The following is a 15,702-nucleotide window of genomic DNA, read 5'->3' on the forward strand; positions in this document are numbered from 1 at the left end:
AAGAGATTCACAGAAAGTGCTGAGGGTTTTGAGGTTTTGAGGTCTTAGAGGTCAGGCGCAGGAGACCTGATTCCTATGGCCCTCCCAGGCTAGGCGGGGCCCATCTGGAGGGGGCTGGGGAATAGGGACTCGCAGGTAGGCAGGCATCATTTGTCGTCGCAGCCCCGAGTTCAGACTAGATATAACGTTAAAGATGAACGGCTGGGGCCTGAGCCACGGCCCTGCACCACAACCCTATCCTTGGAAAAGCTCCATGAAATCACATGTGTAGGCTTTGAACGCCGCGCAGAGAAAGCAAGGGGAGATCCGGGCGGGCCTTGCGGGGCTGGGGGGCGCGCACAAGACCTAGAGTGCGTTCTCTGGTGTATGTGGCCCCCAGCTCGGCCGCTCGGGACCCGCTCGGCGGGCGCGGGGTTCAGGGGCGGGGCCCTGCCGCTCCCGCGGGCCAAGCCGCCAGGGGGCGCCCTCAGGGGGCGGGCCCTCGCCACCGCCTGCGCTTGGCCCTTGCGGGCCGCCGTTGCCGCGCTCGGCATCCGCCGCCTTTCGACTCCGCGGCATCGGGTTCCCAGGGATCTTGGTGGTGCCGGAGTCGCACACCCGGGGCGCCTGCTGGCCGCCGGCGGCGGCGGTGGCCCCCTGAGCGGGCCCGAACGGGGAGCGGGGAGCGGGCGGGCGCCGCGGCCCAGACCCAGGGTCGGCGGGCGGAGGCCGACTCGCGGCCTCTTTGTCTCGGCAGCGGCGGGCGCGTCCGCGGGGCCCGGGGCGGAAGTCCCGCCGCGCTCCCGGCGCCCCGGCCGCAGAGGTGGCACCATGAGCGACATCCGCCACTCGCTCCTGCGCCGCGACGCGCTCAGCGCCGCCAAGGAGGTGCTGTACCACCTGGACATCTACTTCAGCAGCCAGTTGCAGAGCGCGCCGCTGCCCATCGTGGACAAGGGCCCTGTGGAGCTGCTCGAGGAGTTCGTGTTCCAGGTGCCCAAGGAGCGCGGCGCGCAGCCCAAGGTGCGCCGGGCGTCCGGCTGCCGCGTCCCCGATAAGTAAACTCCGGTTCCTTTTTCCTTCTCGGTGACAAGCGTCGGCCAGACCCCAAACGCTCTTCGGATCGGGGTCTCCGTCCTCGCCCTTGGCCTTGCTCCTTCAGCAGCAGCCGCCAAAATGCCCGTTTTGCGGGGCTTGTGACAACCATGTCTCAATGGTGTTAAAGGAAGAGACTTTAAAGTCCTGTTACCGAGAATCTCAAACCGCTGTAGGTCATCCTGAGCCCCCTAGGGTGATGCATAATGACGTAGAATGGTATTTCTTGAGATTAACAGTAGAGAGTTCTACTCCGTGGGACCCGGGCTTTAGGGAGGTGAAAAGTTCCCTGGTGTAACCAGTGTTTTCTGTTTTCTCACTGTGTGAAATTAATAGGCTGAATTTCTCATCGCTTCTCCTGGATTTGTTTTACAGAGATTGAATTCACTTCAGGAGCTCCAACTCCTTGAAATCATGTGCAGTTATTTCCAGGAGCAAACCAAGGACTCTGTCCGGCAGATTATTTTCTCATCCCTTTTCAGCCCCCAAGGGAACAAAGCCGATGACAGCCGAATGAGCTTGTTGGGAAAGCTGGTCTCCATGGCAGTGGCTGTGTGTCGAATCCCAGTGTTGGAGTGTGCAGCCTCCTGGCTCCAGGTACGTCTCTAGAGATAGCGTCTCTGAGAGTCTCTGAAGAGGTGTTTTGTGTCAGGAAGTTTAATTTAATTGGATTTCTGGAGAGGTATTTTCCACATGTTATCTCCTTGATGTTTCTGCCCCGTATGCTGATACCCCACACCTATATATACAGGTGATCACCATTCTTGAGAAAACAGTAGTTTGTAACGGTGAATGAAGGCTCCATCTTCAGAATAAGTGAAAAATCATTTTTCTTAGTTGAAAACAATAAGGTAGGATTTTGAAAACAGCTATGCCTGCAGTCTCAAAGATTGGATTCTTTTTTTTTAAAGGTCACTATGTGTCAAACTGTGACCATGTTTGCTTGTTTTTTATACAGTTAGATCAGTAAACATGGGAGTTGTTCCAGGGTGCCATTTCAAAGCTGATGGCTCTTCTAATGGATATGGACATAGGAGCCTTCTATAGTGTTTTTAAATAGCTTTAAAAAAAAAAAAGTATTTTCATAGTAGACTTCGTGTTAGATAGTTTTTTGGAAGATCTGTTTTGCTCTTTTGTTACTCAGAGTTGTTGAAAAATTCATAATCCACTTACAGTAATTATTAACTCAAATTTTTGATTAACATGATCCTCAGCTAATCTAACAAAATTCACTACATTCAGTTTTTCAAACCTGCTTCATTCCCAAAGACTTGACATCATTTGGGCTTTTTTCAATTTATTTAAATGTTTTTCCTGTGATCTTATTTATCTTTAAAATTTGGCTAGTAAAAATATATTTTGTTCTTTGTGATACACAGGTAAATCTCAAGGGAATCTATACCTTAATGGCCACCATTCTGATTTCTGGGACACCTGAATAAATCTTGTGTGTTGTATTTAATGTCAAGATTATCTCTATCCCTTGACAACCTGATGAAGTCAAGTTTAGCATCTTGAAATTCATCATATAATTTTCCATTTATCTCTCATGGTGCTGTTGCGCTGGCATTTTGGCAAAGTGAAAGCAGATGTTAACAACAGGAAAGGGTCTTGTGGCTTGGGTCAGGGTTTGCCACACTGGGGTGTAGGGCTGCAGCTTCCTCCAGAGGAAAGGGTGGAGATGGCTGGTTTGGTGCGTGAATGAACAATCTGGCCTGATGCCTCCTTGCAGTTTGCCCTGCAGGCCGTGTTGTAGCCCTGAAACTGTAGCATCCCAAACAACGGTTAAATGTGGCTACAGATGGGCATCTGACTGGGAAGGAAAAAGACGGGAGGGTGGTGATGTAGGGTTCAAAAGTATTAATGGAGTTCGTCATAGGAAAGGATTGTAGGAAAATTTGAGAAAGTACTGCTCTAAATCATGTGATAGTTCACAGACTCTCCTAAGTCACATCAAAGTGGTACCAACTGTTAATTTTTACCTTTGGAGTCTCACCCGTAGGGTTACAAAAATTGTCGTTTCCTCACTTGAAGTCAGGAATGATTTTTTCTGAAGTAAACTTCAAAGGTCGGCAGGCCTTTCATGTAAAGGGCAAGATAGTAAACATTTTAGGCTTTTTGGGTCATATAATCTCTCTCTCTCTTTTTTTTTTTTAATATTTATTTATTTGGCTGCTCCGGGTCTTAGTTGCTGCATGCGGGATCTTTGTTGCCACGTGCGGGATCTTTAGCTGTGGCATGCAGGATCTAGTTCCCTGACCAGGGATCGAACCCGGGCCCCCTGTACTGGGAGCGTGGAGTCTTAACCACTGGACCACCACAGGGAAGTCCCTCGGGTCATATGATCTCTGTCACCCCTACTCAGCTGTGCCCTTGTAGTGCAGGAGCAGCCTGAGACAGTAGCAAACACGTGAGCAGGGCTGTGTTTCAATAAAACTTTATTTACAAAAAGAGGTGGCAGGGTGGATTTGGTCTGTGGGCTTTCATTTGCCAACCTCTGCTTCAAAGTAAGCTGTTAACGTCGTCTTCCCCTCTTGGAAGGGGTTCTGCCAGGTCTGATTTTCACCATGTGTACATAGTTGCTAGTCTCCTGGCTCACGACACCTGTGGCTTCTTTCCAGCGGACGCCTGTGGTCTACTGTGTGCGGTTAGCCAGGGCCCTCGTGGATGACTATTGCTGTCTGGTGCCGGGATCCGTTCAGACGCTGAAGCAGATATTCAGTGCCAGCCCTCGCTTCTGCTGCCAGTTCATAACCTCAGTCACCGCGCTGTATGACCTGTCGTCAGGTAAACTTTAAGCAGATTGTTACCCTTAAAGAGGCTTCGGCCGATTGCTAGTTGTATTTGCACTGAACACCCAGCCAGCGGATGGCCTTTTTTTCTTTTTTTTTTTCTCTCTCTGAAATGTGTATTTTATTTCAGGCTGAAAGCTAAAGGGATGGGCCACCTGCCCCTCTGGAATTTGCTAACAAGGAACTTTCCTTGGCGAGTCCCATTTGCCTGACTCAGAGTGGTCCAGGTGGCAGACAGCTAATAAGCAAGGGTCTGATGTCTGGGACAGATGTGGCTTTCTCCCCAGACATGACCTGCTTTTTTTTGGGGGGGGTGGTTGGGGAACACACCACTCAGCATGTGTGGTCTTAGTTCCCCAAGCAGGGACTGAACCCGTGGTCCCTGCATTGGAAGCACAGCATCCTAACCAGTGGGCCACCGGGGAAGTCCCCATGACTTGCTTTTTTATTCCCGACTTTTTATTTTGAAAAATTGCAAAACTTCAGGAAAGCTGCAAGAATATTACAACAAAGGTTTGTGTATCTCTCACCGAGGTTCACCAGTTATTAACATTTGCCATATATTCTTTTTTTTCTCTTTTCCTTTTGCTCTCTCTTTCTTTCCCCTTCTCTCCACATACACACTCACAGGTATTTTTTTCCTGAACCCTTGAGTTTGTTGCCAGTGTCAGGTACCAAGTACTTAAATGTGTATCTAAGAACAAGAACATTCCCTTACACAAACATGATATCACTATCACATGTAAGAAATTAAATACTGACAGAATACTTTTATCTCATATATAGCTGTTGTTCAGATTTCCTTGATCGTCTGAATAATGTCTTTTATAGCCTTTTTCCCCCCTTTTGAGGGACCAGGAGAATTCGGGATCCAGTCAAGGCTCATACGTAGTTGTTATGTCACTTTGGTCCTTTTAAAATAGTTCCCACACAGACGTAGAGAATGGAATTGAGGACACAGGGAGGGGGAAGGGTAAGCTGGGACGAAGTGAGAGAGTGGCGTGGACGTATATGCACTACCAAATGTAAAATAGATAGCTAGTGGGAAGCAGCCGCATAGCACAGGGAGATCAGCTCGGTGCTTTGTGACCACCTAGAGGGGTGAGATAGGGAAGGTGGGAGGGAGATGCAAGAGTGATGAGATATGGGGATATATGTACATGTATAGCTGATTGACTTTGTTATACAGCAGGAACTAACACACCTTTGTAAAGCAATTATACTCCAATAAAGATGTTTAAAAAAATAAAATAAAACAGTTCCCAGCCTTTAAAAAAATCTCTGATACTGACATTTTTTGAGAGCTCAGCCCTGTTGTTTTGCAAAATGTCCCTCAATTTAGGTTTTGTTTTTTTGTTTTTTTTTTTTCTTGCGGTACGCGGGCCTCTCACCACCGCGGCCTCTCCCACCACAGAGCACAGGCTCCGGACGTGCAGGCCCAGCGGCCATGGCTCACCCATGGCTCAGGGGCCCAGGCGCTCCGCGGCATGTGGGATCCCCCCGGACCGGGGCACGAACCCGCGTCCCCTGCATCGGCAGGCAGACTCCCGACCACTGTGCCACCAGGGAAGCCCTCAATTTAGTTTTGTCTGTTTCCTTATGAAAGGTTCAAGTTAAACATTTGTGGCAACAATATTACCCAGGCCGTGATGTGTCCTTCCTGTGCTGGGAGGCAAGCGTGTCTGTTGGACTGTGGGTGATGTTCTGAGACTTCCTTAGCAAGGTACCAGGAGAGGGCCTCAGGGAGGCCATTAGATGGCATTTGACTTCAGCTGGGAGAAGCCCACGTCCGTCGTCCCTGTCCAGCAGCAGAGCCCTCTGGACCCCCAATAAAGAAAACCAAGAGAAGTCGACCAGCTCTGGTTGAATTGTGGCAGGGGTCTCAGACCCCACCCCCTGGGCCCTGCTGCCCACTTTCCTCCCCCAGGAGTGGGTTCCAAGGAACGTGGATTGACAAGCCCTGAGTCCTTCTACATCTGTGTCCTTGAATGACCCCCACAGCCCTTGCGGCCCCTGGCTAGGGCTGCTGCCCTCGCTTTGCATTTGGGGAAGGTACAGGCCTCGCCCTTGTGAGCAGCTTTCTCTGCAGAGGCAGACCCGAAGCCCACTGTTCTAGTTCAGGTTCCTCCTCTGCCCTCAGCTCTGGCCGCCCAGAGGGCTGGCAGGTAACCTTTCTTCTCCTGGTTTAATAGCTAACCCAGCTGCTGGAAAGCCTTAGCAGCATTCTCCACTTTTGTTCAGTCCAGTATTGGTCTCCTGCCAGCACCCTGATTGTATTTGATTCTCCTTTTATTTGTAACTCTTTTCCTTGCCGTTAGACTTTTTAGTTCTCTTGAGAAAGTTCGCATGGACCTGCCATGAACGTTTAAGTGCGTATCATACCCGCGTGTAATCGCATACTTTGCTTTCGTCGCTGCATGCCGCTCGCTGGGGTGGGTGGCAGGGCTTGTGGGCACCCCGCTGCTGGAGTGGAGTCTTCCCTGGCGCTCTCTTAAGAGGCTTCTCAAGAGCCCTTAATAGCTAGGAACGTATTTAGGTCTTTTGTGTTCCCATAGGAAAGATTTGCAGCGTTGTAGTTTCTCTTTCAAGTCATCGGTTATTCCAGGGCAGCAAGGATAGAAGTTGGCCTTAACGTTGGGAATGGATTCGTGAACATGTGGAGAAGGAAATAACGTTCAGAAAATACCGCTAACGTTCTAGGATGGACATGGGACGTGGTATTTTTCTCTTAAGTCGATTTGCCAGTCTGACATGTCAGTCTTTTCTTTAAACCACTCTGTCGAGGTAGGATTGACCCAGAAAGAGCTATGCATTTATATGTACAATTGGATGAGGTTGGAGATACGGAAATCCCTGGCTCCATGGTGGTGGCCCAGAGGGTGGGCCTGAGTCCGCTGGCAGCAGGGTGCTTGCCGCTGCTCTTGGTGCTGTGGCTCACGGGCGTCTGTGCCTCCAAAGCTGAGAAACAGAAGGGGCTCACCTAACTGAACAGAACACCCTCTGGCCCCAGTGTCACAGGCAACTTGGGTCTCTGCACACAAAGGTTGTGGAGATTATTCGCGCAAGTACACATGCTCACGTGTACTCACCGAGCGCACGTGTACACAGCATGTGTGCATATGCCGCCTTCAGGCTCCGGAGATGCCCCAGCTAGACGTGTGTGGGACGGGGGAAGGGCTGGGTTGCTGGAGGAGTGGGCCTGAGACTGGCGTGTCCCAGACAGAAACGTTTCGGGGAGTCAAGGGGCCAGACACAGGGTCACCACTGTTGATTTTGCCAAGTAAAGGTCATAGATGACAACTCCCTCTTGTCACCGTCATTTCGTAGCAGAAAGGAAGGGCGTGGGTCAGCCCCCAAGCAGTAGACAGTCCCAGGGGAAAGGCCAGTGTCTCCCGAGGAAGAGCAGTTGGAGGCTTCACACCAACACCGGGCTCCCTCTGCCCCTGACTCTCTCTTCTCATGCTTGGCCCTGGACCTCAGCAGCCTGGAAGGGGCTCCATCATCCCCAGCTTCTTCATGAGCTGAGGTGTGCACAGCCCCAGAGGCAGGAGGCTGGGGACCCGCTCCCACGCACACAGACAGCCTAAGGGCAGTATCCGCTGACCCCAGGATGGGCGGTGTAGCCTAGTGGTAAGAGCTGGGCCACCTGGGGTCAGGTCTGGGCCCACCACGTAGTTTTTTTTTTGTTTTGTTTTTGTTTTGTTTTGTTTTTTGCGATACTCGGGCCTCTCACTGTTGTGGCCTCTCCTGTTGCAGAGCACAGGCTCCGGACGCGCAGGCTCAGCAGCCATGGCTCACAGGCCCAGCCGCTCTGTGGCATGTGGGATCTTCCCGGACCGGGGCACAAACCCGTGTCCCCTGCATCGGCAGGCGGACTCTCAACCACTGCACCACCAGGGAAGCCCCCACCACCTAGTTTTAATGAGTCTGGAGAAAATGATTTAACATCTCTGTGCCTCAGTTTCCTCATTCTCTATATAATAGTTGGTTTGTTTGAGGATTAAGTGAGTTCATCTGTGTTAGGACTTAGCCCGGTGCCTGGCACGTCATAAACTCAGAATAAATGTCAACTTTTGTTTTTAAAGTTACTGTTCTCTGTCTTGCCATAGAATGTACTAGATCTCAGGAATCAGAGGAGGCCAGGCCTCGCTTAGAGGTTCCAGGTTTGAGGCTGGGATGGCTCCTGGCAGCTGACAGATCATTGTCTGGACTCTGAGCTGCTCCCTGAAGGCCACCGTAGCTGTCACCGTACCACTGAGGGGACACCAAACACAGGGATGAAACCTACTCACAAGGGAAGGGATGAAGTGTGGTGGAGGTAGTTCTGGACATTGATAGTGGACTTTTATTTAAATTGACACATAGGATCACAAGGCATAATGGAGTTCTAGGGAATTGTTGGCTTAATGTGTTGAGTCCAACCACGGCCAGGCTTTCCTAAGTCGGATGAGAGCCCAGCCCTCTCGGAGGGGACGTTCCAGGAAAGGAGCCAGAGGGTAGGTGAGGACAGAGGTGTGTCGCCTGGATGTGGGGTGATGAGTACTGTGAGCTTGAAGGTCTGTCTTTCCCTGTCTCCTGTCCGTGGGGCTGAAGACCCTTCTGACTTTGTGTTGCAGACGATCTCATCCCACCGCTGGACTTGCTTGAGATGATTGTCAACTGGATTTTTGAGGACCCGAGGTTGATTCTCATCACTTTTTTAAATACTCCAATCGCAGCCAATCTCCCCATAGGATTTTTAGAGCTCACCCCGCTCACTGGATTGATCCGCTGGTGTGTGAAGGCCCCTCTGGCTTATAAAAGGAAGAAGAAGCCCCCCTTAGCCAATGGCCACGTCACTGCCAAAGTCACCAAGGACTCGGGGGGGATGGACAGAGATTCCCACCTCTTGTACTCAAAGCTCCACCTCAGCGTCCTGCAGGTCCTCATGATGCTCCAGGTGCACTTGACTGAGAAGAACCTGTACGGCCGCCTGGGGCTCATCCTGTTTGACCACATGGTCCCGCTGGTGGAGGAGATCAACAGATTGGCGGATGAACTGAACCCCCTCAACGCCTCCCAGGAGATTGAGCTCTCCCTGGACCGGCTGGCACAGGCTCTGCAGGTGGCCATGGCCTCTGGAGCCCTGCTATGCACGAGAGGTGGGTGATTGCCTGGCCAGGCCTCCCTGGGGCGGGTCACCACCACCCGTCGGAAGGAAAATAGGGGCTCCTGGACAAGGACTGTGTTGCGCTTTTAGGACTTCTTCCCTCTCAGTGAACGCAGGGTAGGTGTGCGGAAGTCGCAGGACACGCCCAGGTAGAATCCTGTGGCCGTGGCATCTGGGTGTCTCCTGGCTGTTTTGCCCAGGCCTGGGGATGCCTCCAGAGCACAGATAATAATGGCTTAATCTCCTTCCTCTTAGGGAATCTTTTCTTTTTCTGCAGTTCTTTTCCATTGCAGCATAATTTACGTACAATGAAATGCACCTGTTTAAGTGCAGGAACCATTCCCATCACCTGTTCAGAGGGCTCCTTAGTTCTGCATTTCAGTGCTTGAACTCGCCCAGAAGAATGATCTGATGCTAATGACACACTTCTGTTTGCTTTTTGACCTGCTGGCTCACAGTGCCCGAGGCCCATGCAGTAGTCCCTGGAGACGGGTTTCCCTCTTATCTCGCTCTTAGCCTTGGGCGTCTGATCTGTTGTCTCTGGGCCTTTTCCCAGCCATCTGACAAATTGCCAGTAGAGCTGCCCCCTTTCCTAAGTGATGTATTCTGTTGAGGGCGTGTGTTAAAGCAAAAATTGAAGAAAAAGAGAGCCCCGCTTCTAAATGATGCTAGGAAGCTGAGCATGAGGGACTGTTACTGTCTTGCTAGCATCCTTGAACAAAAGCAAACCTCTCACCTCGTCATCTTCAGGCCGTCCCTTAATTCTGTGTCTCCTTCATTTCAGATGACCTGAGAACCCTGTGCTCCCGGCTGCCCCATAATAAGTAAGTACCCTCCCAAGACTTCTAGCTGGGTGGGTGCGGGGGTGGGTGCGGGAGTGGTGGGGTGCAAAGCAGGGCAGACCCCTTGTCCTGGCTTCTTGGGGAGAGCTGGTCTGCAGGGCCTAGAGCGTCTGTGAATGAGGGGCCCCCAGAACCTGACAGTAAGTGGGGGAATGGATGTGGTGGCATAACACAGGAGAGGAGGCTCAAGCAGGGAGTCCACCAATGAGGTAAGCAAAGTGGCCGTCCTCCTGGGTGTCAAGGAAGAAGCCGGAGCGAACTCGGGGGGCCTTTACCGCTCACTAAGTCAGCGTGCATGCGGGTCGTGGTGATGTCGCGCGCTGTTGGCGACATTGATTGCACAGCCCTTAGGGAAATACTGTGTCGCTTAGGCCAGCGCCTTGGTCTCGGGTGGCACAGACGGGGTTCTGAGCGGGGTTGTGTCTGTGGTTTGCTGTGACGCCGGGGCTGACTCTTTTGCCTTGGTTTCCCCCCTTGTAAAGTGGGGACTGTAATTCACCTGCCTCACAGGCTTGTAGTGAGGTTTAAATGAGGTGGTGTTTGCAAAGTTCTTTGTCCACGGCACACGGGCGTCTCTCCGTAAGTGGTGGTTATTGTCCTAATTTGGGGGGAAGCAGTGGTAATAGTGGTGAAAAGCAGGAACTGTGTGGTCATAGCAGCTTCTGGTGAGAATTCCACCCCTACTGCTTCCTATCTGTAGGACCCTGGGCAAGTGCCCACTACCTCTGTTTTCTCTATAAAATCAAGAAAACAATAGTACCTGCCTCGGGTCCCCCTGCCTCCCCCGCCCTGCTCCCGTCATAGGAGTTTTGTGAGGATTAATTGAGTAAAAGCATAGAAAACACTTAGAATGGTACTTGATATGTAAATAACCTGAGAAGCGTTAGCTGCTGTAACTTTTACTATTATTTGTGTAACGAGTTTCTCTTAAATCGAATTAATTTCACTGAAGCTAAGAAGCAAAAAGCTATGTGCACAAAAATGTTTCATGCAAAGGCAGTCTTCTCGGTAGCAAAAGTCAGAAACAAGCTAACCACCCCATAGCATGGGGATACTTAGTAAGTTAGTAGTGATACATCAGAAGGATGGAACATTATGTGTCCACTAAAAACAGTCATTGTGGCCACCGTGCGAGATGTTTATAGTTGAAGGCAGAACTGCCCTGCTCCCCGCTGTGTGCACCTGGGCAGGGTTTACAGGAAAGAAGAGAGCCGAGTTCTTTCTGCAGAGGGTCGCACTGGTTTCTGAGGTGGATAGTGGGGCTCCAGGGCTGGCGCTGGCGGGCAGTGCGGACAGAGGGTGAGCAAGCCCACCGGGCCCCTCGGCACCGTGTGTGCTCCCAGCCGCCCAGGGTCTGACCCACCAGCCCTGCCGGGGCCCGGGAGTGGGGCAGGTGTGGCAGGCTGAGCAGAGGCTTAATCTGAGGCCAGAAGATGGGCCAGACGCTACTTCCCGGGCTGACAGGAGGGGAGCTGCAGCCAGAGGGCCGGGAGCTTGGCGTCGGGCTCCAAGGGGCAGGCAGCTCCAGGCAGGCCTCTGGGTGGTTAAACGGGGGTTTCTGGAGCAACCGAATGGTCCACCTTGAGACGTGACATCAGCAGGGTGGACCGCTTGTCCAGAGGCCACCTCGCCCTCGGGAGCCCACACTGCGCCTTTGTCTCCCTCTCTCCGTCCCTTCCTTCTTTCCTTTCTTCCCTCCAAGAAGGTCTCCTGTGTCTGAGGACATCGTCAGTGCAAGTGGCACCTCTTCAGCTCCTTGCACTAATCCCTTTGTAACCTTTTCCTTCTTTGCGCACAGCTTTTATTTAACGTTTAATGTTTTCAGGGCATTAAAATCGTGATAGGGTATGAATCGTTTATCATCCCAGTGTTATAACTAGGGGTCCCCGTGGGAATCCTCTGGAACTTCTAACAGCCCGGAGGGACCACCCCCCCGGGGCCTGTAGCTGCTACCTCGAGGTACAGCCCTGGGCCCCAGTCCCCCGGGGGCAGCCTGACACTGACATGGGGAAAGAGTGGCCCACAGTCGCTTGGACTACCTCTTTGATTTCTGATTGTTCCTTTTGTGTTAATTGTCTTCTGGACTAGACCAGAAACTTCCTGAAACCCCTTCTCCCTCTGGCAGGGTGTGCAGGTTCAAATGAGCATATGACCTACATTTTGCCTCCACAGTATTCCCTCCTTAGACTTACTTTTTTTTTTTTTTGCCGTACACGGGCCTCTCACTGTTGTGGCCTCTCCCGTTGCAGAGCACGGGCTCCGGACGCACAGGCTCAGCGGCCATGGCTCACGGGTCCAGCTGCTCCGCAGCATGTGGGATCTTCCCAGACCAGGGCACGAACCCATGTCCCCTGCACCGGCAGGCGGACTCCCAACCACTGCGCCACCAGGGAAGCCCAGACTTACTTATTTGTTTGCTTATTTTCCTTGAATTTCTTACCCAGAGTTATTAAACCATGGTAGTTATTAAAACGTAGTGAAAAGAGTCAGAAGAGCTTCAAGCCACTGAAAGGCACCAGCTTTCTTCACACCTGGGTTTACTGCCTGGGCCCCTCCTGGGGGCCCAGGGTAGCAGACTTTGTACTTGGGGGGTGGGAGAGCGTGAGGGTCACTCTGCCAAAGACCTAGGCCCGCCCCCCGCTTCATCTCAGAGCTCCAGGAAGCAGCCGACCGTAGTCAGTCGCCCAAGGGTGAAGTGGTCCAGCGGGGTGGGCTTTCACTGGGCCAAGCAGGACAGCATTCAGGGAAGGTGCGGCCTCGTGGGACCGGGAAGCTGAGGGGCAAGTGGTGGGCATGAACAGGACCTGGCAGGCGGGGTTTGGTGATGTGGAGGGACAGTGTAGACGCTCAAGAGACAGGACCCAGCCGGAGCCACGGCCCTGGGTGAGGCTGGGAGAGCAAAGCACAGAGGCCAGGGGATCCGGGGGGAGGGCAGGGCTGGGGAGGGGCCCTCTGTCCTGAAGGGGCGTAACTGGGGGAGTTGGTTATTTCAGGCTGAGTCCGGACAAGCTAGAGGTGGAGAGAAAGTTAGGACGCTCTGCCGATCGTGCTGAGAGGGGAGGGTGGCGTTAGATAGGATGAGACTGACGAGAGGAAGCTCTTCAAGGGGTCTCAGAAGGGACCAGCATAGGAGGCGACGTTGAATTCAGGAGCGGGAGGACTTCCTGGAGGCGGAGGCTGTTGATGTGCTGAGCCACAGAGAGCAGAGCACAGGCCAGGGTGGGAGGGGGTTGGGTGGGGGGAGGACTAAGGCTCCTGGGGGTGGGCGTGGGGCAGGAGGGGGCCCTGAAAGTGGGTGAGGGCTGGGTCCAGGCCGGGGCCATTCCTGAGGACTCCGGACGTCAGGGTCATGTGAAAAGCCACCTTCTGTGCGGCTTTGCTCGGAATTCAGTTAGGACTCGGTCATTAGGAGTGGCTTGGAGAAGCGTGGCCCTCTGTCCTTTTTGCTGTGGCTCCTCCGTCACAACCCCCGAAGGTGTGGACAGGTGAGGCTGACACCAGTGCCCACCTGCATGGTCCCTAAGCCACAGATGCCAAGCTGTGTCCGGAGCTTCTGTGGACTACAGGCTCCCTCCCTCCCTCCCCGTCGCTGCCGGAAGGATCCCGGCTTTTCCCACTGAGGCCCCTCACCTCTCCGGGCCCCAGTCTGTCAATACATCCCGCTGCCTCCAGGTCACCCCCCACTGCTGCTACCCAGCCACGAGCCACCCTCCGTCCTTCCTGGAAACTTGGTGTCTGTCCCGGCACAGGAGCAAGGACCACCACGGCAGCCTAGCCTGCCCCCCACCCATGGCGCCACAGGTTGGGCGGACGCCACCGTTGGCACCAGCGCATCCTAACCCTTCTCCTTGTGTTTGCAGCCTTCTCCAGCTGGTGATCTCGGGCCCCGTGCCACAGTCGCCACACGCGGCGCTCCCTCCCGGGTTCTACCCTCACATCCACACACCCCCGCTGGGCTACGGGGCTGTGCCGGCCCACCCTGCCACCCACCCTGCCCTGCCCACGCACCCCGGGCACACCTTCATCTCAGGCATGACCTTCCCGTTCAGGCCCATCCGCTAGGCTGGCCCCCGCGAACCGCTGAGTGGCACCGTGCCTTCCATGCCTGGTTGGAGGAAGCCTTCCCAGGAAAGGACGACCGATCCATAGGAGAGGGCTCGGGGGGCAGCCGGGCGGCCCTTCCTCACTGCAGAACCACAGAAGCGGGTCGGTGTGGAAGTTCTGCGATGTCGCCGTCCAGGCGCCTCCTACCTGTCTCGTTCATAAAAGTCCAGATAGGATCGATGAAAGGAAACGTCCAGCCCTCTGCGGAGCGATGCGGGCATCTTTAAAAGCTGCCAGGGCTGTGAGCCTGTGGTCTGGGGTGTCATTGCAGACACACGCCCTGAGCCTGTGCCGTCGGAGCACTGGTGGAGGAGGAGCGTCCGCGAGTCCACGTGTCTGGCTTCCCTCCTTGTGGACGGGCTGTGTCCCACCAGGAACACAAGACACTCCCATGGCTCCGGGAGCGCAAGGCTGAGCCGTTGGCATGGCAAGCTCTCCCCCAGCACTTGGTCCCCACGGGTCAGGGGAACCTGTGAGCCTGGCCCCCATCAGTAGGGAAAGGAACGTCTCTGTTTTATTGGGGTCTCTAAGTTTTCCTTCCATATGTTCAAATAAATTTTTTCTAAACAGTTTCATAGACTTTATGGACTGTATTTTTAAAACTTAGTAGCTGTGAGCCTCGGAGATGTCCTCCCCAGTCCGCAGCGATCCTGGTGAGAAGATTGGATACAATTGTAGGCGCTCCTTTTGGCAGAAACGCTGCAGACGCTCCCCCCACCCTGTGCAGGGCAGCCAGGGTCTGTCTGCTTCAGTTACGGCTCCTTTCTTCCTTCAGGAACAAAACTCAGGCCTCAGGAGTTTTCTCCAGCACGTGGTTGGAAGGTATCTGCTCGGAGTTCTCACTTATTGGTTTGGGGAGGAAGGAAAGATAACCAGTAACCCCATTGCTGGGCTCCCCTAGGCTGAACGTGAGGAATGAGAGGCGGGTTACAGCAAACAGTGAGCATGGAGGACCAAGATTAACTCGAAGGGGTAAAATTTAACCTTGCTGTTGTTTACCCCGCTGTTGCTGAAGTCCGTGCCCTGGAAGACCAGACCAAACCAGAGAGAGAGAGAGAGAGAGAGAGGGAGGGAGGGAGGGAGGGAGAGAGAGAGAGAGAGAGAGAGAGAGAGAGAGAGAGAGAGAGAGAGAGAGAGTGTGTGTGTGTGTGTATGTGTGTCTCTCTCTCTCTCTCTCTCTCTCTGTCTGTCTGGTCTTTATTTTTGTCTGGAGTTTAAGGCATCTCTCAAGGTAGTGCAGTTTTGCTGTGAGGGCCATACTTGGCCTCCGGGGTCCGTGACCATGGGTGCTTTCCTAGGGCCACGAGCTCGTGGTCTTCCGTGGGCCCCGGGAGTGCTCAGCCAGGCTCCCATTGCCCCAGCCGGTGTGTAGGAACCAGCCTGCAAGTGAAGCCTATCAGGACCCTGCTTTTAAGTTGCTTTTGAGAGCCGTGAACTAGAGAGGAAATCACCTTTTCTTTGAGTTTGATTTCATTATCCCTGTGTTTCCTGTTGCCTGTATAAATCTGCGGATGTCGGGGCAGGAAGCAAAGTCAAGTCTCTGCTTCCATCTCTCTTGGTGGGACTCATCCGTGGAACTTAGCACTTGCTGGTTCTTCGTGTTCAACTCTGGTACCAAGTGTTTCTGAAAAGGGTGGAAAATGAGCTCTCACACTGCTTCCTGGTTGGAGAGGATCTCTAAACCTGGCTCTGTCTTGGAAGGTGGTTGTCACCATCCGTGTCCAGGGCTAGATAGTCTTAG

At 53.2% G+C, this 15,702-nt stretch overlaps 1 protein-coding gene across 5 annotated transcripts; it reads left to right on the plus strand.

Annotated features, from left to right (window-relative positions):
- The first annotated feature begins 503 nt into the window (after positions 1 to 503).
- INTS15 (integrator complex subunit 15) lies at positions 504 to 14,533 on the plus strand. 5 transcript variants are annotated; one of them, XM_082600460.1, is made up of 6 exons: positions 504 to 1,002; positions 1,450 to 1,671; positions 3,696 to 3,861; positions 8,483 to 9,007; positions 9,800 to 9,839; positions 13,718 to 14,533. In XM_082600460.1, the coding sequence occupies exons 1-6, from the start codon at positions 811 to 813 to the stop codon at positions 13,917 to 13,919; spliced, it is 1,347 nt and encodes a 448-aa protein (XP_082456586.1). In that variant the 5' UTR covers positions 504 to 810; the 3' UTR covers positions 13,920 to 14,533. The 5 variants fall into 5 exon arrangements, with proteins under 5 accessions (XP_082456586.1, XP_082456583.1, XP_082456584.1 ...); XM_082600457.1 differs by having other exon boundaries at positions 678 to 1,002; positions 13,907 to 14,533; XM_082600458.1 differs by having other exon boundaries at positions 678 to 1,002; positions 14,233 to 14,533.
- Positions 14,534 to 15,702: the final 1,169 nt, after the last annotated feature.

This window comes from Mesoplodon mirus (assembly GCF_964341445.2).
Source record: "Mesoplodon mirus genome assembly, chromosome: 15".
Taxonomy (NCBI): Eukaryota; Metazoa; Chordata; class Mammalia; order Artiodactyla; family Ziphiidae; genus Mesoplodon; species Mesoplodon mirus.

Excerpts from the sequence above, each read along its gene's own strand:
- INTS15 (XM_082600460.1), top strand. The coding sequence starts at position 811 with ATGAGCGACATCCGCCACTCGCTCCTGCGCCGCGACGCGCTCAGCGCC. Across the intron at positions 1,672-3,695 it reads GTGCAGCCTCCTGGCTCCAG|CGGACGCCTGTGGTCTACTG; the intron begins GTACGTCTCTAG and ends GCTTCTTTCCAG. Across the intron at positions 9,840-13,717 it reads TCCCGGCTGCCCCATAATAA|CCTTCTCCAGCTGGTGATCT; the intron begins GTAAGTACCCTC and ends TTGTGTTTGCAG.